General features: G+C 41.2%; 1 protein-coding gene across 4 annotated transcripts in view; it reads right to left on the minus strand.

The window, feature by feature from the left end:
* il1rapl1a (interleukin 1 receptor accessory protein-like 1a) overlaps positions 1 to 23,796 on the minus strand; it is a 174,460-nt gene that overhangs the window by 78,444 nt on the left and 72,220 nt on the right. For all 4 annotated transcript variants that reach the window (XM_055015566.1, XM_055015565.1, XM_055015568.1 and 1 more), the window contains exons 4-5: positions 15,792 to 15,978; positions 14,333 to 14,486 (exon numbers count right to left, since the gene is read on the minus strand). In XM_055015566.1, coding sequence (XP_054871541.1) covers positions 14,333 to 14,486; positions 15,792 to 15,978 — 341 coding nt within the window. The remainder of the gene's footprint in view (positions 1 to 14,332; positions 14,487 to 15,791; positions 15,979 to 23,796) is intronic.

A 23,796-nucleotide genomic window follows, 5' to 3' on the forward strand; every position in this document is an offset into this window, starting at 1 on the left:
CATATAAGCAGGTATTTTCCATTTCTGTGTGCTTCTGTGTGGGCATCCAAAGAAAAAATACTGCTCCCTTGAGCTTTGAATGTTTGGATTACTTATCTCAGCCAAGGCTATGTAATAAAGGAATAATCTGGGACAACAAGGACTTTCCAGTCGTGTTTATTGGATGTTAATTCTGTCTCTTTGTAGTCTTTTGCTTGCAGGAGTTTGTGGAGAAAACAGACAGCTACAACACAAGATACTGGACTGCTAACAAAACTTACATATTACAAGTGAAAAGAGGTCTTGAAAGTCATTTTGCTTATCAGCGGCGTATCTTGCTAGAAAGGCCACAACAGATTAGGTCATGTTTCTTGGTATTTGGCCTCAACAAAGAAGGATCTCGCCCCCATTGGAGATCTTTTTGCCAAGAAACACTTTCAGGTTGAACTTTAGCAAAAACTTTCTGACTTCTTCTTTATCACTTCAGTCTCAAGAGGAACACAAGTATCACAATCCACCTGGTGCAATTCAGAAATTAAAGCTTTTTTGCTGAAACAACATAAAGCACATCTTATTGGAGCACACTATCTCAGATGCTTCTATCTGCTGGGGATTGCTGAACGTTATAGCCAAGCAGACATTCTGTGTCAATTGTTAAGGTGTAGCAATTATAGTATATTGGAAAATCATATGCATGTGACATATAGTATGTTCTCAGTCGACCAGGTGGTGGATGCGGCTCTGATGTGATTTCTGAAGCCTCTGAAGATAGTCTGTCCCCACCCTCTCAACACGGGTTGCCTAATTGAGTGTTAATTTGGTGCTAATTATGTAACATGTTATCCCAGCGAGACGCCCCAGATGCCACGAGACGAAGGCGCTTGGAAGAGTGTGCAGAATTGCAAAGCAAAGCATTTAGGGAGACACTGTGAGGCTCATTCTGCATCTGCCTCCTGGATTCAGTGAATCATAATGTAGAAAACACACACACACATGGAAACACATGATCCACATTAAGAAGCATTCAATCAACTCCAGATGAACAGGGAAAAGTGTGCACTTTTAAGGCCATCCTCATATGAACTGCAACTGATTGTTAAACAAATATTCCTCTCTACAAGCAAGACTTTGAATAAATCATTCAACAAACATTTCCCAGTGAAAGTTCGGCCCCAGTATTAAAAATTAATGAGTTTTTTTTTTTTTTTTTAAACTGTGAAACACACACTGAAGCTGTGCTGTGTCGTTGAGCGGCTGGGCCTGAGACACTGCTGTGGCGCTGAAGCTCTCTACTCTCTTTTTTCTGTCTGTTCTCCAACATAAATATAACATGATTATGAAGACGACCTCTCTAGTCTTTTATTTATCAAAGTTGTACAGCCTCATACAACATACACTGCAAAAAACTGTATGAGTACAAAAGGAGGGTATTAGGATTTAAGGGCGTGGCTTATTACATGAGACTGTGCACACTTCACTGTGTTTGTCACTTCCATCAAAGGATAATGTTGTTGTATTTAAATTCCAGGAAAAGGCCAAAAGCAACAGCATTTCTCTTAAACAGACTGTCCCATGTGCTCTGTGGCATTCATCTACACGTCCACAGACTTCAATCTTGAAACATATGTCAGAAATATATGAGGGTATTTCTTTTAATATTCTATTTTTCAACACAGTCTCCCTTAAAATCAATGCGCTTGGTCCACCGATGTTCGAGCTTTGCTATCCTTTTTCAAGAAGAAAGTCACATCTTGAGCCTCCAGATCTTCCTCAACAGCATGCATAACTTCATCATCACTCTGAAAATGTTTTCAGTTTGGGAAACAGACGTCAGATGGTGCAGGTCGGGCGATTCAGGTTCATGGAGCAACCGTTCAAAGTCACATTTGGCTGCTTCTGCCACCTGTGCTGTGTGGACGGATGCATTGCCTTGAAGCAACAGCACAACAGCTTTCATCTGCTTTCTTTTTTTTTTTTTTGATTGCTTCAAATATTTGAGTTCTTTTGGTCGGTGATATAAGGCTTTATATTATACAGTGATGCCCCAAAATGGGAGTTACCCGTTATTTCAGGGTTCATTCATCATTAAATGATAACAAAAAAGGTAGTTATTTCTTAAAACAGCTATCCATTTGAGTTTTTAGCACACATTCTTCTAACAGCAGTAACTAGCGCATGATTTGGGGAACACACGTTTGATTGAATATGTACTCTATCAGGGTGGAACTGACTCCAGTTAACTACTTCAATCAACAGAGGTCAACAGAATCTGCACAATACATGCTGTCAGTATTTGCTGTGGTTTTGCTGTTTTAGGAGTTTTGTAACAAGAAGAAGAATATCGAGTAGTGTTAGCATTATCCCCTAAGAGGTTTGGTCTTCTCCTGTCTGTGGAACAAGCCCTGATCTCCAGCTACCAAACTGCAATCATGCTGTTGTGCATTTTAACTCACTGTCACTGTCTCATGACACATAAACAGAATGGAGTTAACTGTATGAGTAATACCTGTGCAATTCCTACTATGACAAGTCAGAATGCCTGCCGTGAAAAAGGCCTGTTGATGGCTGGAGTCAATATTTCAACGATAATTAATTACTTTGCAGTACATTATGTTTTTGTGACAACAAACCCATCTGGTTCCTAACTTCTGATACCTAAATTGTCTCACACATCACAGGATGGGTGAGAGAGAGAGACAAAGAGGCCATCAGTTGTTTACTTGTGAATGCAATAATGGCAGGGGAGATGACTGTAGTTAGTTCAACACCGACGGAACTCAGCAATCCCTCATTCAGCACTGAGCCTTGTCTGCATTCACTAATAGATTTCCTATTCTTGTCTAATTAAAAAGGGAAGCCTTTTTCCCCTGAAAGGCTCCCAGAGCTATACTGAGGGGTGGAGAGGTCGCTGGGAATCCATCAGATGTGATGCAGTTAATCAGCATAAAGCCTGCTTCAGTGCACTGCTAAACAACAACTGCAGGAATGGACCCAGCCCTCTCACTGCACCACACTGGGACTCAGAGCCATACAAGCCTAGAACTGAGACAATGTTCCTATACGTTATTGTTTAGCATTGTTACTGTTGTCTCTATTCTCTCCTAAACGGCTTATTAGAAAGGATTTTAAAATAAATACAGAGACTGTTGGATACAGAGCAGTATGTAGGGAGAGAGAGGTAAGAGGTTTGTAGGAGAGTATACAAAGGGAAAGCAAGGATGAGGAATGAGACCTCAACCATGGCAATTATCTGTTTATGTGTCCTACTGTTTAGAGCAACAGCAAAAATGCTAAGAGAGGGAGAGGAGAAAGGAGAATGAAGGAGAGGAAGGGGAAAAAATTTTGACCGTATACAGGATGAGAAAAAAAGGACATGACATTCCTCACACCCACATCATTCTGCAGCAAACTGGCAAGTCAGTAATAAAGACTGACTCAGTCTTCTGCTGGAATGCACATTTTAGCTCATTGTTCCACACAAATTTGATAAAAGTACAAAAGGTATCTCATCACGAGCTAGACACAGTGAGGAGCAGACTTGGCCACAGAGACAACAGATGAGTCACAACATTTCCTTTTGTTAAGCATCTGACTAGCTAGACAGAAATGTCAGAGTGTAATCTCACTAAGGTGACTGTGTCAATCAGTGACATTCATCAACATGATCTCACCCACATCATCAGCCTACATATCTGCTGACCACCTGCAGCTTGGCTACCCATCACCTAATGATTGCTGTAGCAAAGAAAACTGCTATGTGGGTGCTGCTGGCACCAACTACAGCCATCTCATCTGTCTTTTTGGTGCACTGCCTGTTCCAGGGAAACCAGTTCCTCTTGGGCAGACAGAAGCAATGAGACTTACACCTGTGTGTCCAAAAAGGCAACTGGCTTCAGGAAGGAACAGGTGGAACAGAAAGTTCATCTTTTGTTTGCAGCTATCATAGCTGGGCAGGCATACATGGATGGGTACATACAGTTCACACACAGGAATGTGCAGGAGATGTACAGGTGCAGTGATGTATGCAGACATGTACTAAAACAAACATACACACACACACACACACACGCACAGTATACAGTATGTGGGCATAGGCAACAGACTATCCTCACACACACACACACACACACACACACACACACACACACACACACACACACACACACACACACACACAGTCTGTAGATGCTGACACTGGCTTCTTGGACAGCCTCTGTAACTGTGCAGGGATGCCAGAGGAGGAGGGAGAGAGAGAGCAGCAATGCTGCTGTAAAGACATCATTTTCATTGTGTACCAGGGAAAGTGGTGGCAACACAAAATGGTAATGACAGCTAAGGCGTTTAGTCACGGACTTACTGGAAGGTACTGAAAAAAACATCCTCATTTTGACATGTGCGACATTCTCTGAGGCACCGCTACTGGGTCGAAAATAACTACGATGCAGAAGGAACTCTACCAGTCGGTACACCTGAAGAGAATGAGCAGCATGAAGCAAATACACATGTGTGCACAAACATGTGCATATGCATGTAGTATGAAAACACAGGGACATTTTGTGTAATTAGGAGGGCTCTTCTACATGAAACAGCCACACAGAGCTCTTTTTGTGTCTGCAGCCCAGAGCGAAGATGCTTTGATTGTGTACTATATGTATGATTTAGAGCACTGAGTGACAAGGAAAGGGCACGGGTTGCATCAACCTTATGAAGAGCCATAACTCCAGGGAGAAACAGGGCTAGAGGTGGGGTATACACAGACAGCAAATACACAGAAAAAATACTAGGCACTCATTGTACCTGAGCCTTACGTATAGTTGCATGTTTTAGTTTAGTTTTTACCATACTGACAGGAAAAAATATTTCCACTTCCTCTCTGTAAAAGGGAAAACAGAAGCTTTTACTATGATGGCCCCAAACTGTCTGCATAGTTAATTCACATACTGTACATTTGAAAGGGAGGCTGCCAGCACACGGATATTTCCTAGAAAACCTGGGAGCTTGGATATTTCAGTGTGTGGACAGCCTCTCCATTTGCTAAGATCCTGCTCTTTTCCTTTCTTATTGTTCTTTGCCCTGCACCTGGGCTCAAGTGAGGTTGGATGTGCATTGTGCACGCTAATCACATTTTTTGCTCTGCATACATACACTCGAACACACGTCTTAAAATGTCTGTAAATACACCCACTGATGCGCAAACACACCTACTACCCCCTCACTAATTTGAACAGGTCAGATCTGGCATGTGTCCATCGTTGCTGTGTGGCTGACATCAATTACGTGACAATCTCTCTATTTTCTATTGTCTACATCCCCTGTGGTCGTTAATGGTCACCTTCTTATCTTTTAATTGGACAGAGGGCTTTCTGGGGTCTCTTTTCTTAAGGACAGTATATAATGAGAGGGTTATTTAGGGCCCTCTAATTGACCTTCAGCTCTTTCATAGCCTGTTATGAGAACCATACTGCAGTTGGCACTTTACTGATGATGAAACAGGTGTTCATAAGGAAAGGAAAGGAAAGGATGATCATTATTGCATAGGAGGCAGGTAGACAGGCAGGAATTAATACAGTGTTTTACTGTAAGCAACATATTCAGCCACAAAATGTTCATGCAAGTTATTACACCTCACACTGAGGTTTCTGCTGTGTTTAAAAATGTGACTTTTTGTGAGCTCTACTGTTACTTTAAGGCACATGATTGCACAATAATTCACATGTAGGCTTCAAACTTCATGTTCACCATTATCTCAGTGTGCAGTTCAAATGGACCTTGTCTTTCAGAGCAGGAAGTGGAAATAAAACAGAAGCAAAATGACAGCTTTGCAGTGGCTGCTTGGACTTGCATCGTAAGGTAATGGGTTACATACAGAAAAGACAGAGAAAGGGAGAAAGCCTAGATTTGTCCTCTCCAGAGACAGAGGATTGAAAACACTAACAGCTGTGATTTACATCAGGAGGTTGTTGTTGTTGTTGTACACGACAACAACGCTTTGTTTTTCCAGTCGCCACATTGGATGTACTGTACCAGTGAGTGTTGCAGTGCACCTGCAGTGTTTCAGGCAGCACTTTGAAAATTGTTTGTAAGGACAATTTTTTTTAAAAATAGCCTAGTTACATCTGTAGATCTCTGGAGAGTTCCATATGTTTTAAACACCAAATTTTGATTGTCAGAGATGATGCGGAGATGCTGAAGTTGGGGATGAGAGGATGATATATGTTAATATCTGTGCTTTTGCTTTCAGCAAAATGATTTTGTTTTCAAATTAATTATTATGAAGGTTTACTGTATAATAAGAAAAACTACTTTTGAAATGCTTTGCTAAAAAGAAGCAAACTGGGTTCATCATTAAAAAAAAATCAGTAATGCCACTATTTAGAGAATTTAATCTGAAGCATTATCTCAGTTTAAAGGAATTCAAAGTATCACATGCTTTGATTACATTCTGGTAATGTGAAGGAAAAAAAAACGCTTGCACTGTGTAAAATTTGCTGGGTTTATAAACTAGAAGTCGGCTGGATATACTTCATAATGTGGGGTTATACCATTAATGGAAAGTTAATTTTTCAAGGAAATAAGACTTAAATATTTTACTAACTTCCACCTGTAAGTGAATGTTGTGAATGTTATCTTCACACAAAGCCAACTAGAGATCATCAACCATTATCATCATCGGTAAAGCTCAAGTAAATAGGACAAACTGTTATAGAAAGGGAAAATACAGTGCAATATCCTTTGAAAGAGCTATTGGAGGGGACAGCAGGCGACTGTCTTTGAAATATGGTTGTCTGTAAACCAAAAACATGTCAGATACATAACCTTTGAGCAGATCTGTCAGATCCAAGTCTGTTCTGTAATCAAAGCATGTGAGATGTTTAAAAACTGGAGTGATGTGATTGAATTTTGTGAAGCTGTAAATGAGCTGAAACCATCAAATGGCTTGAACAGATGTATCAGTGAACAGGACAGATCAGTAATCTAAGTTTTTTTAAAAAATCTGACCAAGATAGAAAGCATCATATGCTTGAAATATGATGGAGACCTGCTTTAGTGGTTCTGCTGAGGTGTTTTCATCAATAATAATTGCTTTGGTTTGTACTTGAGCAGTGTTCCTACAAGAAAGCTGCTTGCACTCAATTCTTTTTTCCCCTGTTTAACTGCAGGCCATTTTGTGGCTTAAAGAGACCGAGGTCTTTAAAGCAGTGGAACAGCTCGTCTAAAGTGCTCATGTTATTAGGAGATAACGAAATGTGGAATTGTGCGTCATCTGCTCTGGCTGTGACAAGTAACGTCAATGTGATCGATATTTACCTGCTGAATATCTTATTCAGGCTTTTGCTGAAAGGAAACCAATTCACGTGGCTCTAAAATACAGCTGCAGCATGCCTTTTCCAGATGTGCATTGCCAGCCATGGAGAAACACTGTTTAATTATTGACCTACACTTCAAAAGGCTTCAGAAGACGGAATTATAATTTTAATTTCACTCATGCTCTGGTAGCGGCCCTGTAGGCCCAGATAATGATAATAACCAGAGACCGAGGGTGTGTACGTGGGTGGAGTGGGGTAGGTCAGGCAAAATTAATTGTGGAGTATGTAAATTTCATTCGTCACATGCAGATTGATGTCAATTTTAATTGAATTAAAACAATGTGAACTCTGGCCCGCTTAGAGTCTAAGAGGACAGCTGGTGAATAGTGATGAAGCGAGTTGGAGAACACTCGTGAGGGGAGGGATGGAAGGAGGGGGCGGAGAGGTTAGGGGTGAGGGAGACAAAGAAGGGGAGGGAGATTAGTTAATGACGAGCGAGATAGTTGACCTTAAATGAATAATGGGACATTCTGCTCCTCCTTGTGCTGGCAATAACACGAGTAACTGAGCTGCTCGGTAAAATTATCAGCATGCGGAGCCACATGTCCCGTGGAAATCCTCACGCCGGACCTTCTACACGCTAAATGGATGTGACAGACAGTAGGTTGTATTGTACATCTAGACATATAAAGCGCTTTTACAGTGTGTGCACTAACCTTTCACGAGTGTGACTGATGGAAGTGTCTGTATACGTGTGTGTAGGTGAAGTTAGGAGAAGTCAACTGCTGGAGTAACACTTATCTCAGGTGTGATTTTATCATCCTCTCTCCAAGGACATGTACAGTAGCCGAGGCTGAGTGTTTAGCGCGATCATGACAGGGCCGGCAAGAACTGCAGAGGTGCGACGTATTCAGGCTCAAACATACAGAGCTGGAGATAGAGGAGGGTTTTCAGCTGAGAGCAAAAAAAAAAAACCCATCTCTTTTTCTCACCCCACACCTCTTATCTCTCCTCCCCCACCCCCCACACACTCGTTCCTCTTCTCTCTAGGATAATATCAGTGTTAATCGCTGCCTCTCCGTCCATCTATCCTCCTTCAGCGCGATGGATGAGGACGGAAAACAGATGGAGGAGGTGTGGATGCCACGACGGTCCTCTCTCCTCGCGTCTCCGCCGACTGCCTCTGCCTCCGCCAACATCCGCTGAGATTACATCCAGCTGGCTAGGTAAGAAAGTCAAGTTGTCGCCTCAGTAAATAAATAAATAAATAAATAAATCACCCAGTCACGCTCGCACATGTGCACACAGGCTGTAACGTTTTATAAGGCCGTGAAGTGTTTCATGCTTCTGAAGGTGACCCCTCCCTATAGAAGAAGAACTGTAAGGAACCTTTTACTGCGATGAGACGACGTCCTGGATCACCTCACCACACCTCAGCTCCTCGTCGTGCACACAACAAACGCACCCACTCTGACATGCATACACGCACATCACACATGCAGCGTTGTCCTAGCTCAAATGCGAGACGGCGCCCAAGGAGGCAAGGGCAATCAGGTTACTGCAAACCCTGATGGATGAATCTTAAATCGCCGCCTGCTGAGGATGTGAAATTCAGCCCACAATCCATTCCTATACAGTGAGCAGAGAGGATAAAGCACGCCACATGCAAACAAACAAAATACTAACAGTCACATATCTTATTTTCCACACATAAATATGTTTATTCACAGTACATAAAGTGAGTTTCCCCCCAAGCGTCACCTCTCTCACTGTGGATATTCTACAGGCGGTAATGTAAGGTAGACAATTCCTCTCCTCCCCTCGATTTCCTCTTGCCCTCTGCACCTCCAATTCACTGTGCCAAATGGTACATTTACATTGGCCATAACCTCAATCACCATGCTTGCAGGCTATGCTGAATGTGCAGGCAGACATTTCTACAGTGAAGGGATGCAGACAGAGGTATAATGGCAGCAATAGATAGAAACCCACGCCTGAGGCATCCATCAAACCAAACGACTCCATTACAGTAGGTCCGACAGAGGCAAACGGTAATGTGCACTGTGATAAACACTAGGATAATAGTCTGTTTATAGTCCTGGACACACTGTTTCTGCTGGGAAACACTGGCGAGGAATACAGATAAGATACAGGAGCACCAACCTCTCTATCTTTTTCACTTCTTCTATCTCTTTCCTCTCTCCTCTGCTGTTATCAGTCACTTTCACTCCCTTGTTCTCTTTATCCTTTTCTGCGCTCTCTGTATAATATTTTCCTTCCTACATAAGGCAGAGGGAGCTGCATACATCAGCTGAACAGGGCTTTTATCTGGTGTTACACTATTGTAGCATTACCATCGCAGTGCTGGAATGAGGCCTAGGAGGACCATAAAAATTGAACACAAATGATTCAGAGGTACAATGAAAAAACAGACATATCACACCAGACTGTACTGGTTATGCATATAGAACTTAAAGAAGACAAACACACGACCATGCATAAATAGAGCGAGCCCTTACTGTACATGGACATATCGGTTAATCACAGGTGGGTTGTGGTTTCATCTGAGGCATTGCTTCTTGTTTCTCTGACAGTAGGAAGGGGTAAACACAAGTGGAGACTAATCTGACCACACTCTGCATTCCTCAGAGGAACCAGGAAATCGCAAACCTGCTGCTGCTATGAATCAATTATAAGAGTACACAGAAAGGCACTCTCTTTACAGACGGGAGGTGGAGGTGAAGGTCCACAGAGGGGAAAGAGAAAACAAATTCTTTCCATCTGCTGATAATGGTGGTTTTGCTCTCAATACGCACTCCACAGCTGCACAATCTGTACCTCATCGCATCCACATGCACAGAATGCAATAAGAACATTCAAATGGGCTGTCATAAACATAAAACGAGGCGAGGGGTTTCGTTCACATTTTTATTAACCTGAGGAGCATCGGCGCTTGATTAAGGGGCTCCTGAATCAGTCTGATCTGCGTGAGCCGGTGTTTATGCCCATAGTTAACCTCTATTACAAGACTGACCTCAGTTCAGATAGCGTCTCCTTTACTGCTTCTAATGGAGGCCGTTACAGCGCCGAGCAGGGTCAGAACACAAGACACTCGCACAATCTGCAGCAAGCCAGGGTCAAAGCAGAGGCCAGTGTCTATTGCACTATATTTAAGATCAGTTAAACTTAATGACCTCCTTCATCCTCTTGGCCTATCAAATAAACTACAACATTAGCCGTTCGGATCCTAGACATAGTTTGTCCTTTTATGCTTGCTGTCCAGGCAATGTCGGTTTTAACAGGATGTGATAAAATGTGGATAATCGCACGCCCACTTGAGGGGATGATGGTGTAGGTTTATTAAAGGAAATGAGCCCATGGTGAGAGTGAGCTAATCTAATTCCAGCAGGATACTATAGCTTTAAAGAGGTGGTTCAGCGCTACAGTAATAAGGTTAAATGCCATGTGTGTAATGCAGAGTATGCCATATTTTTATTGCAGAAGCTGCATAGTTAATGATACAGGGCTGGAGACAGGCATTTACTGTGATTCTGTAAAAGAAATCCAGCCCGTGATGGGTTTTTTGCTGCATTAAAGCTGTGAAACATCACATCCTGGGTGTCAAATAAACTGACTTCCTTTATTTTGATGACTAATTATTGACATTTCTTTAGGGGAAAAATGAATCAAGCTAGCTCAGGGAGAGTGTGGCTTTTTCTGTGTAGCTCGATATGGGCATGTAAGACAATATAGTAGGTTCAGAAAGCAAAACTTTGGAAAATATCACAGTGTGAGAGAAAATCTGTAGTAAAATGACTTGTTCTTTTCCATCTTACTCTCTCTTTTATGTTCAAAGATTTGCCTTTCTCTGTGGTTTACAGTTCCAAGCTGTATATTTTCTGTTGTTCTCACTCTTGTCATACCTCCCCTGCATACAGCAAACATAGAAGGCTCACATATAAAAAGGGAATTTCAGTTGAACACATATTTCTTTCTTTCTTTCTGCCCTTCTTTCTGTCTGAATCTGTCACTCCCTCTTTCCATTCCCCTCTCTGTAACATTAATGTAGACTGTGTATATTTATAACACAATAAAGTTTTTATGGCCGCCTTCATTATAGAGCATTAAGGTCACGCTGACAGGCTAACAAACACACAAGGATACAGCCAAGGTACTCGGAGCATAAGGCCAACATGAGATCCACTCGCCAAACATATGCAATGTATGGAACACAATTGTGTATATATATCACATTAAACATTTACCCTTAACAGCAAGGATAAGATGTAAGAGAGTTCAAATGCAGAGAAAGCAAAAAAAATATCTATCAAAATCACAAAAAGGTGATTATAGCCCAGATTCTTGCACCAAAGGGTGAAAGGGACTTAAATTGTCTTTCATATAGAAGGAAAACACAACACCAGCGGGTCTTTTGAGACAAAAGCTCACACATGCTGGTTTAAACTTAAAGGTCATAAAATAGTCCACAGCAAGGCAGATTACCTTTAATTATTTTTTACACTGGAAGAACCTGGAAATTCTAGTAGCAGGCAGCAGAAATCTGAAAAGAATATACTTAGAAACATGGGCAAATCGTTCAAACCAAAAATATGCAAAGAAAGATACCACAAGGGCCAAATATAGGTCCTTTAAAGCAAGTCATGGAAAGGCTGATTAATTGGAAGACTCTCCCGTGATGGTAAAAGTGATAAAATCCAATTTACTGTATCTCCCTCATATTAGTGAACCTTGCTGGGGATAAAATGCAGGTCCATCAATCACAACTGAAGCCAATCTCGAAGCCACACCTTCAGTAGGAATCTTATCAAACAGTGTACCGAGCTCAGGTAGGTATCTTCCTGCTGATCTTTGCTAGATAGAAAACAGCCTGCGTATCTCACATGTGTGGTACCTTCATATCACACAAGAGCTATGACCAGTCACACAAATAAACACCACTTAAGATACTCATCAAATGCTTTCAGTGTAGACAAAAAAAAAAATCTACACAAATATGAACACTGAGTCAGTTGTTGAATCCAGTATTGGAGCTTTACCATGCTATGTAATTTTTAAAAAATACAGTACATGCAAACACCACAACAGTTCATCAAAAATATTTTACAACTGTTTTGATTAAGATCTTAAATTGCCCAACACGGACTGTAGCTGTGGGTAAATCATTAAAATAATCAGCGTGGACATATCTGTGAGTGTAACCCTTTGATCTCCAAGTAGGATCTTGGCTTCTGTGCTCCTTTCACACTTTCAATCACTGTGAGCTCATTTTTTACTGCAATATGAAGTCCTGCACTTCAGTGGAAACAGTCCAACCATGGCTAGAAGTAGAGAGAACTCAGAAATGTGTTTGGTGCACCATGATGCAGTTATAATTGAGGATGTCCCGCATCATGTGTTTTTTTGGCCCCAACATAATCAGAGTTATTTAATACTTAATACCTGCTCGTACAGTATCTTACATAATTGTCCTTGATAAATCACACTTCAGGTATTGTCCATTAGCTGTAGTACCTGGTGGCGCCACCAGGTGGAGCCTCTTCTTGTTAGTTACTTTAGCGACCCAAGGAGGCAGTCACTTGGAGCACAGTGCGTTGACTTTAGCTAGCAGTGGGTTGCCATGACTAAGTATTCTGTAACATTTAATAACCTCTGGCCAGAGTTCATATTGTTGAGACAGGTGAGTTGATTAGGACACTGAACCGATATCTCAGTGACGTGAATAGTAGAGCTGCTGATGCAAGTCGTATCATGTATCCACTGACCAAAACAGAAATGCTAGCACGGGGAAAACATTCTCTGTGTTTAGTTTGCGTCATCGTTTAATCAGTTATTGACTGATAGTGCTATAGATTTAAAATTTGCTTCCCTCACATCCTACCAGGAATTGTATTCTTGCATTACAGCACTTTCATGAAAGGATCCAGATCAGTTAGCCTTGATCAACCCGATCCCAATCACTGGGATCGGTTTGGGACATGCCTCATCATAATACCATAGATCATAATAAAATAAAAAAAAGAAGAATTTCTTTGATCATTTATTTTACAAAAATTACCAAAAAGTGTCCCACATAGAAAAATTCTGATGAGTCTTGATTTTTTTTTCTCACAGTTTCAGGCTGACAAATTACCTCATTTTGGGGACTTGAAAAAATGTCTTTTAGAAATGCCAATTAATTTCGGAGTTTACAGTTCATCGTGCACCATCCTAAGTAGTACCAAAAAGATGCAGTGAGTTCACTTATGAGTTTTTTCTGAAAATGTAGAACTTTCTAGAGATTTTCATACTGATGGTTGCAAATTGGCTATCAGACATTGTATTTGTTACATTTACTAAATCATCCCTGAGAACAGTACAGCCATTATTTCATTCTTTGGTTTCATTAGATTTGCACAGCATTATAGATGATATCTAAGAGATCAGTACCGTTTAGACTACGTAAGGTGGAGTTATGTAGACTGGTTTAAAAGGACAAGGAAAAAATAGATTTGACCTTTTCATCAACCCTAATCAGAACAGCTGACCTGGCAGAACACTCAAGCTTAGCGCATCCCATTGGCGGGTCTCAACACATGAATGCATTTATCTGTCATGTGTTCACCTTGCAGCTGTACAAGGTAAAGAACTGGAATGAGAGAGAGAGAGAGATGGAGGATAGAAACAAAGAGCAAGTGTACTGTAAATCTCCTGACCTTGGTCCGGGCTCTTTAGCTCTCTGTGTGAAGGGGTTTAGCCTATAACCTTAAATATTTCAACAGTGCTTGGCTGACTGGAAAGTGCTGAGTTAGAGAAAGGGATAGAGGCCAGGCCACAGCATTCAACCTCCCCCAGCAATTAACACAGCAGCAGGACATCATTGCTGTGCTCGGCGGGTGTGTGTGCATGTTTGTTACAATTCATTCCTTTTAATCAAGCGTCTGCCACATTTGCTATCATCTCATTCTTACAACTATCAGGAGAATTTATAAAAAGCTCCTCCCCAAAAATAAAAGCACATTTTAAAAAAAATTCCTCTGAGGACTTACCAGTTACTGTCAGCTCAGTCGTCCTTCTGACTAGAAAACCACCAAACTGGATTTCACAGGTGTAATTCCCAATGTCATCCTCCTTTACCTCCTGGATAGACAGAATGTCTCTCTTCAGGATGATGCTGGCACGCCACTGCTTGGGACGGCACTCCTGCATATAAGGAAAGGACAGGCAGGTCAAAACTTCTACCAAAAAATTACTATTGATATATCACTTGAGAAATCAGATGCAAGATAACTGGCAGATGGAAAGGTATTGTGGACTACACATGGGAATAAAATTAAATATTCTGGGCAAGCCTGACATTGTCAAATTTAAGACCTTTACTCTGCTTCATAATGAATTACATCCATAAGCTTTCAAGTGGTTTGAGCTCGACACAGAGGCTTTAAAAACGTAAGAAAGAAAGTAGATAAAGTGGTAGGGATGCATGGCTTGGCAGTCTGACATAAAAGTTCCATACGGTAAAATGATAAGGCTTGGCCATTATCCTACTTATCTGATCAAGATTTATTGCTCTGAACTGAATATTCTCCATTCAATATTCTGCTGAGGCCACATAGGACACAGAATTTTATTTACAGTACTCTCTGCTGGCAAAATAAGTATGTTTGCACCGAGTCTGTGCGAATGTGTGCGCAGACACAATGAGTGACTTCATGACACGATGCTCTCTTCGGCTCCTCGGTGCTCTGGCAGGGACACCGATGGTTCGGTGGATTCTATTCCACCATTGCTCCCGGCAACCTTCGAATTCAATCACAGCGGCTCCACAGTGGTCCAAATAACTCTGGGTTCCAGCACTCCCAGTCATTACCCAGGCCGTAATTGAATTCTGGAAAAACCTAGAGGTCGAGCCCGGCCAGCTAATCTACTGCTGATCTGCCTGTGATTAGTCTGGCCTGAGCCCTTCTCCGGGATGCACTTTGTTGTCCGCAGGCCGTGCCTGACCTGGGAAAGGCAAGAACCCAGGTGAGGGAGGAGGAGCTGCATGCTGAATAAAGATCAGGGATCAGGAGTATTTGGAGGACATCCGCTCCCTCCACAGGGCACAGAATGACATTTCACAATTTTCTTCCAGTAGAAGTTTTGTGTTCATTATGAAAGCCATCTTTGTGGCTGCCCTCTGCTCAGACCTCATTCTCTCTGGATGGCTTAAGTAATTCATTGCCATCATTTGCCTTCATACATAATCTGCCTAACTGATCTGGAAGCGCATTTCCAACAAGGCTTTTTAAACATAAACGGCCAAGAAAGTAGACGAAAACAAACCAATGAACCATTCAAGAATATTTCTCGGCTGTATAATCACAAAGACAGACACAAATAATCGTATACAGCACACAGCAAATATCAATGAACCTTCAGGCAAGTATAGAAATTACAGACAAATCACACAGCAGTGGAGTTATTATCACATATTAATGAACATGCTTAGTCAGACAGGAAGCCCACCTTGTACCAGACGATGTCTGGGTCTTTGCCAGGTTCCACATAGTCGTCTATGTCAGGACACAGGATATCTTTACTCTTGCTCAGCTCTGCCTTCTCAGCTTTTCTCATGTTGGAGTTGTAGCACAGGTTGGTGTCATTCTCTGCCACAGTCAGAGACATGGACACCTTCATGCAGTACGTGGAGTTCCTGTTGGCAGAAAACAACAACGCAAAGAGTTTAGGATTCATCTTAATTGTAATAATTATCTGATTTGATCTCACTTTGCTACATTAACAGCACTGATGTCACATTACAGACAGCAAAATAGAAAAAAGAAAGTCATATTTCTTTGATTATTGTTTTGCTGTTTACAAAAATTGAGAAGATAATAGAATCAATATGCACAGCAATTTTGCCCAGAGGTGTTACCAATATTGGAAAAAAAGGGGGGGTGCTCTGCATACTATAGACCAGGGGTGTCAAATATACGGCCCGCGGGCCAAAATTGGCCCGGCAGAGGGTCCAGTCCGGCCCACAGGACAGGAGCTTCACTTTTTTTTAAAAGACAGCATTCCTTTCAAACTTGCTCTCAACTAAAATATATCTACTGATATAAAAATAAAAGATATTCTTAATGAAGAAATTTTACCAAAAAGCATTGATTTTCTTACTTCACATGGGTAAATAAGTCAATTTATGTTTGTTCCCTTTGATACCCTTTTAGATATCTTTGTTGTTTTCCATCCCTCCTGTGTCCAGGCATCCTTCGCCTCCCTCGCCCTCCTCTGTGTTTGCGAGGCTCACAATAACGACGCGTTCAGCAGCTTTCCTGAGTCAATGCCGACTGCTCATGACCATTATTGAATTTATGGGGGGAGGAAGGGAATGCTAATCAGAGACGAGGCAAACGCTGAGATGGTCTCCCAACACAGAAGAGAAAGCTGCTTGGTCATCACAAGGAGTCGGTTCTCATGGCACATCCCCCCCACGGTGGTTTCCCAGCAACACATCATTCAGGTATCTAACTGGCTTTGTTATCTAGCAAGAAAGTCTCGCTCTTATTAATGGCTTTCTTTTCATCGTCAAAGCTACCGTCAGTAAAGCCACCCCCACCTGTGACACAAAGCTATCCCACTGTTCCCACCTCCCAGGATATGACCCTGACAAGGTGTTTCGTACAAAACTTAAACTAGATGATCAAAAGTATCTTGACATCTGTGCTGCTTTAACAGCATCTAGTCTTCAAGATTCTGGAGCCTCACTGAGAGAATTTGTTTGCATTTTGCTTCATGGGCATAAGTGAGGTCAGGTGTTATGTCCACAGGTAATTGAGTGCTGTCTTGTTTCTGGGTGGATTCTTTTTGGGCCTTTGTGTGGTGAGATTACATGTGTAGGCTCAGCTGTGGCTGGTTTCAGAGCCTCTCTGGAACCCAGCTGACAGTCATCTCAACTGATGACTCCGGAGTAGACGACCTGCAGAGAGCCTTGTTCTCCCCGCCTCCCGACCTGTCTGATTGGGCCACCACACAGTTCCCTACACCTTTGGCCATCACCACACCTGAAGAGTATACATCTGCAACCTAAACTCTCAGTTGAGGCAGCTGGGATTTGAAGTGACCAGTTCACCCTGGTGCCTCTTTGTGTTTTGTATGTGATCCGTCGGTTCCGTTGTCACTGAGGGGTGACTATGGACATTTAAAGCTTCTGTTGGCGGCTGCTAATTCGGTGAGGAGACTCCAGTCTTAGTGAAGACTGTGGCTCCTGTTAGCAGTCCGCCAACTTTGGGAAGAAGCTATTTGTAACGTCAGACTTTGCATATTGTAAATGTGTGTGTTCTGAGGCACCGGTTCTGTTTCGTTAGTTCTGTGTGCGGTTTGTATTAGTTTCTGTTTGTGGTGGGTGTTGCTTCTGTGTTTAAGTTTGGCTAGGGAGAATAGTTGTTTTGTTCGTGTTTGGCTAGGTTAGGATACTCTGTTAGCCTTTGTTTGGTTTTATTTTGTTCTTTGATTTGGCAACACCCATCAGCTGTGTTTTGCTTTGTTTGACCATTTTTATGAGGAATTTGCTACTGAGCAATAAATTGCTTGACCTGAACCAATAACATCTGGTTATTTTGTTACATCCAGCAGACCCTAATATAAAGGTTGGATCATAACATCAGGCATTGATGGCATAAAGTCCTTGGCTTTCACGTTCCACTTCATCTTGGTTTGATTATTGAGGATGAGGTCAAGGCTGTGTAAAACCTATACTTACATCTATATGTTTTTATTTTAAAGCACTTTTGAATGCGCGTCATACAAAAACCCCGTCTAAAACAGGGTAAAGATACAAGGTTGAACAGGACATTAAAACAAGCATTAAAATCAGTTCTTAAGAATACATTTGGAGTCAGATTTTGAATTTAACAAGATTGGGGCAGATGTGTCAGGAGAGAAACTTCCACCTAAGAAAGTCCTGTCACCCCAGCTCAAGCTTTTGGTCCTAAATAGTGGTGACAGGAGGCTGGTGTCAGATGATGGAGGCAGTGGGAGGCAGTGCAGTGATGGAGAAGGTGGGTGGAGAAGGAGAGCTGTATGATTGAACAGACAGCTTCGGGATAGGGGGTGATGTGGTCGTGAGATTGGGAATGAGTAAGCAGGTGAACAGCAGAGCTCAGGATGCAGTTTGTTAAGGACTTAGGATGATGTACCGTGAAGAATGCTATTGCAGTAATTGAGTTTGGAGGTAATGAAAGATCAGAATGTCAGCAGCAGCAGCCTGGTCCAAACCATGACGAACAGCCCCGCCCTAAAAGTCCACATACTTTTTTCCCCTCTAAATATATGTCTGCCTCTCTCCAGCCCGGCTGTGGTCTGACTCAGCCGGGCGCTCGGTCGGAAGGCTGGGCGTACAACCATATGGGCTTTCATTTCATTTCATTACATTACATTTACGGCTGGCCAGATGCTCCCATTCACTGTAAATGACTGGGTTTCATATGATCTACTCAGGTTATGGAAGCAATAAGGGAGTCACCCCTCTCATATAAACACCTCTGACCTCCTGGGGCCATAAAACACAGATGCAGACACATACACACACCTGTACACACACATGTTTAAAAGACAAATGCGGCTGCATGTAGCTGTGGAAGACTGGCTAGAGATAGCAATGAGCAGAGCAGAAGTACTTGGAGGGAGGAAAAAAAAAAGATACTGTATACTTCTACTACACAGAGGATGACTAAAAGGGCATCTAGAAAATGCTGTAGGAAGCAAAAGTCAGATGCAAGATATTGCAACAGTGCTATGCCCTCTCGGTGCTGAAATGTAACATTATCGACTGGATACCTCCCATCGAGTGGGAATAGAGTGGGAAGATGTGATGTTGGAGGCTTACAGAGTACATTTAGACAATATATATGACTAAAGAACAAATACAACAATGCAAACATGCACTCGTGGACACATACACGCACACATTGGCAAAGTCACACACCAACAAAGTCAACCCCCTCCCTCCTGCTTGTTGACATAATGGGGAGATGATCAGAGATGACCTCTCGCAGTCATGCACCTGAGCCATTAAAGTCCCCGGGGAGCCAATAGGAGACATCTCTACATGTTGAATATTCACAGCAGGGACCCTGTGGCATTGTGGGAAGGCATAGGCGGTGGGTCTTGATTGATGGACAGCCAGGGCTCGATGCACAGTCCTGTGGTGTCTTTCACGTCTGTCACATTCTATTTGAGCGTAGTTGCTTGGGAAATTCAGTCTGCAGGTCACGGTGGCTGTAATTCTCCACACGTTAATATCCAACATGTGGGATAATGTAATCACCGGGAAGGAAATGCACGTGGTTTCACCCACTCCAGAACACAGACTCATTACTGGGATTATTATAAAATAATTTATCAGGTGAAACACAGAGAGACTGATGGCAGTGACATAGTGAGGAAGAGCGGATGAAAGATTGATGGATCTGAATTAGTGCTACAGACCTCATGCAAGATGATATGCAGAGGAAATAGAGGCGTGGAAAGAGCAGAGCGAGGAGTAAAAAGAGAGAGTCAAAGGGAGCACATGGAGATTGCTATGTAAATGAAGTCACCTTCACATGAAAACTGGCAATTAGACTTAAATTTCCAGAAAGAGAAGGACAAAGATAACCGTTCACACATGCACACACACACTAAAAGCACACACGGTGTATGTGCGGTACAAACAAACACACACTGCGGTTAGCCGATGTGCCTCCATATCTCTTTCTGAGCAAAACATCTGAAGGGATTCAGTGAAAAGGTGAACTTAATGCAGACGGATTTACCTCCATTTATAGACTGTACACAACACACAACACCCTAGCTGTAGCAAACTATCATACTATAGACATAATTAAGTCAGATGATATTAAGACAGTTACATATTTTTTTTCTTGTTAGCTTTAGCACAACAACTGACTGTAAAGTATTGACAATTAACTGTGATTTGAGGGTGTTTACATTAAGATTAGACTGAATTACGATATATCATACTGGCATCAGAAAATATAAGAAGCCTCATGTGATCAGTCACAGTCGTTGAAGTCAAAATATCTACAGCCTTGAAATGCAACAAAATTTTCGCCAGTTTACTAAAAAAATAAGTCCTGCATTACCTTTAAAACAAAATTGCAAGTAAATTTTTCTTGCTCTGGAAGGGTAACTATTGTAGATATTATCTTCTCCAGTAACAACTATTTAATGTGTCAACATACACTCACAAAAGGGGCAGCTTTGTATTGTAGTTGATCAGGTAATCTGAAAATAAGCTATATATGTGCTTCTGTGAACTCCAAAATGTATGTTATCTTAAAAAAAGAGTAAAATAATACATTATTTATCACAGCCAGACACTAAAAGCAGAAAGAATCATTGGACTCATCTGTGACGTGTTTCTGTGTTGTAAAAATTAAACAAACAGTGATATTTCATCAAAATCACTTGAATCTACGTCTCATTTTAAAAAAAAAAAAAGTCACTAAAAATAAACAGCTTGCCCTAAACAGATTTAGTTAAAAAAATAAAAAATAAAAAATTCTCCACTCTGTGGTACAACTGAGAAGCTATTAGTGACTCGGCTGCAACCAGCACTCATGTGACGACAAATCCAACAATATTTGGCTGAATTACAGGCCCAAAACAGATGGGAGACAAGTACGGGAACAAATTAAAAATGTAACACATTGTTTTCCAGAATTTGTAACACCTGTGAACACACAAAAATATCGTACATGTGGATTACATGTTTTTCCAATATTTGTAAAAATATTAAAAAAAATTCTACTTTTGTTTAACAATTTATGAAATTATAACTGTCTCATATTGCACAAAAAACGTTTAATTCTGTCTACTTCTAGCCATGGTTGGGCTGTTTCCATAGAGGTGCAGGACTTCATATTACTGTGAAAAACGAGGCCGTAGTGTGTAAAAAAAAAAAAAAAAGTAACTGCTGCAGCAAGTTGTCTGATGTTAGACCTGTGATTTTATTTAATTTATTTTTAAATTAAATTACATCCCTGAGCTTTTTCCATTATTGTCAAAAATTTAAACAAACCAAAAAAATCTTGTCCTATCTTTTATAACTGCGGTAAACACAGATTTGGAGAAAAGCAAAAAAAATCCAAGACAAAATTAACACACTTACATTAAAATAATTTCAGAAAGAGAAATAATGGGCATGCTCATTTAAATTGCTATACGGTACCAGTAGCACGTAATGTACTTTTAATTGCATGTAGATTCTCATCATGTATTAATGATGAGAATCTACAAACCGAACAAGTCATTATGGTTAATTGGCCAGTTTATTATGTACATAAAAGGTAAATCGAATATCAAATTAGTCCTGGAATACACATTATCTCTATACAGCTTACTGTATATAACCAATTTTGTGGTGATAATATGTCAGGAAGGTAGTGATTCAGTTCTGTAGTCGCATGATTATGTAGTATTTATCCAGCCCAGTAATGTCAGTGGAGGCTGGTAGTATAGAAGGTTTAATTCAGTTGTTGGAGTTCAGCTAAATTAAGGTCTGCAGCATATTTTGTGTTTAAACTAAACTGGTGTGGAAAAGGCTCCTGTTTTTTGCCTGCGGGGAGTTTGAGGGGAGAGTGTTTGGGTCATATGTGCTCCAGTGTGTGACTCAAAAGCTTACTCCCTAACAGAAAGACAATTGATTTCAGCTCAGAGGCAAATCTCTAGCAGTGTTCTGATTAGGGTATCTGAGAAGTTTGAAATCCCCCCAGCTCAACACAAGCAGACTGAGAAACACAGAGCTGGGGCACTTTTTTTTTCTACAACCCAAACGAATTATAGTATTCTTGGAATTCCAAACACGACATTTGAATAAAAGCTTGCAGTCGAAATTGTCAATAATCAAAGGAAATATTAATTTAGAGCAAGACAACACTGGAGAGCGCCTTTGCAAGCTTAGCCTACAGAGTGCAGTAATGAAATGTGGTACAGGCTGGGGTCTAATTGCACACAAACACACTCCCCTCGGTCACACTCAGTGTATCCTGCCTCTTTGGGTCTTTAAGAGACCTTTAGCAGGGTTTATTAAAATCTCTCTGAAATGAAGAACTGCAATGAGCCGTTTATTGAGGGATGTTCTCCAACATTAAGGTTAATAAGTTACTGCCACATGATTATGCATCTTCTATTAGGAAAATCCTCTCTGTAACAGCCCAGTGGACAGTGTGTGTGTGTGTGTGTGTGTGTGTGTGTGTGTGTGTGTGTGTGTGTGTGTGTGTGTGTGTGTGTGTGTGTGTGTGTGTGTGTGTGTGTGTGTGTACATGTGAGATTTTGTGTTGTTGCTTGCGTCTGTATTCAGTTTTCTCACTGTGTCCGCATAGATTTTAATGCAAAACTTTGGGCACCCCTGGGCAAAATACATCTTCTGTTGCCTCCCGAAGCAAAAAGAAGTAAATCCTAGTGCTACAGTAAACACACGAATACTGCTCCTTTTTATTTTTTCTCCAGGCATGCATTAAGTTGCTCAACTTTAACCTCATCTGGCCCACAACTTGCTTCCATAAAGACATATCCTAATGTTGCTTTGCATATTTCACATGCTGACTTTTGTGATGAGGTTGCAGGAAATTTGACCCAACTTTTAGCTGCAGTTTCACGATAATTTCCATTTCGCTGCTCCTCTTATTCCTTGACACGGTCACAAAGACAGCTCCATCAGAGCCATGGCATTTCATTTACAAGACGTTTCAAGATTTAAGATAAATTTGCTTATGAAATAAGTAAATTTCACTTGATTTAACTTGAGAGATTGGAGGATACAGAAGTGTTTTCCCTGCCACTTATCTGCTTAAGTGAGAAGATGAATACTACCCTCATATCTCTGTATTAAGTGTGGAGCGGATGGCAGTAAGCCTAGACATGACTGACTCTGTCCAAATATGAAATGCTTCCTCTGAAGCTCACTGATTTATATGTTGTGTCTTGTTCAGTTAAGCTCTACACAAACTGTAATCTAAAATCATCTATTTGTTGTTTTACGGTGAGCCACTTGCTGTAAGTGTTTCTTTGGTAAACAGCAGGTGAGCAGTAACGTCTCATGTTATTTTGCATAAGATAGCTGGAAGATAAGTCAACTTCAACCACATATTGTCAGTTTTATATTGTTTGTGCGCAGATTAAAGGATGATACAACATGTAAATTACTGAGTTTTAGAAATGCTGAAAGGGATATTTTTGAACCCTAGAGACAGACATTAGATTTCAAAAATATTTGCTTCACTTTAAGCTATGCAGAAAAGTTTCCTGGCTCCATCTGTATAGTTAACACCCGAGAGTGCTACCATGTTGGCAAGAAAACTAAGGTTGCTTCTAGATTAGGTATGATAGATTTGTGTTTTGCTCACATGTACTGGCCTTTGACCTGAAAAATGCTAAGTACAGTACAGACTAGCAAAGTATAAAAAATCCGATTGCAAAGACTGCACTACAGCTAAATTATGCAACCTGTTAGAATACATTTTAAATG

The sequence above is a fragment of the Amphiprion ocellaris genome, chromosome 11, assembly GCF_022539595.1.
Source record: "Amphiprion ocellaris isolate individual 3 ecotype Okinawa chromosome 11, ASM2253959v1, whole genome shotgun sequence".
Classification (NCBI taxonomy): domain Eukaryota; kingdom Metazoa; phylum Chordata; class Actinopteri; family Pomacentridae; genus Amphiprion; species Amphiprion ocellaris.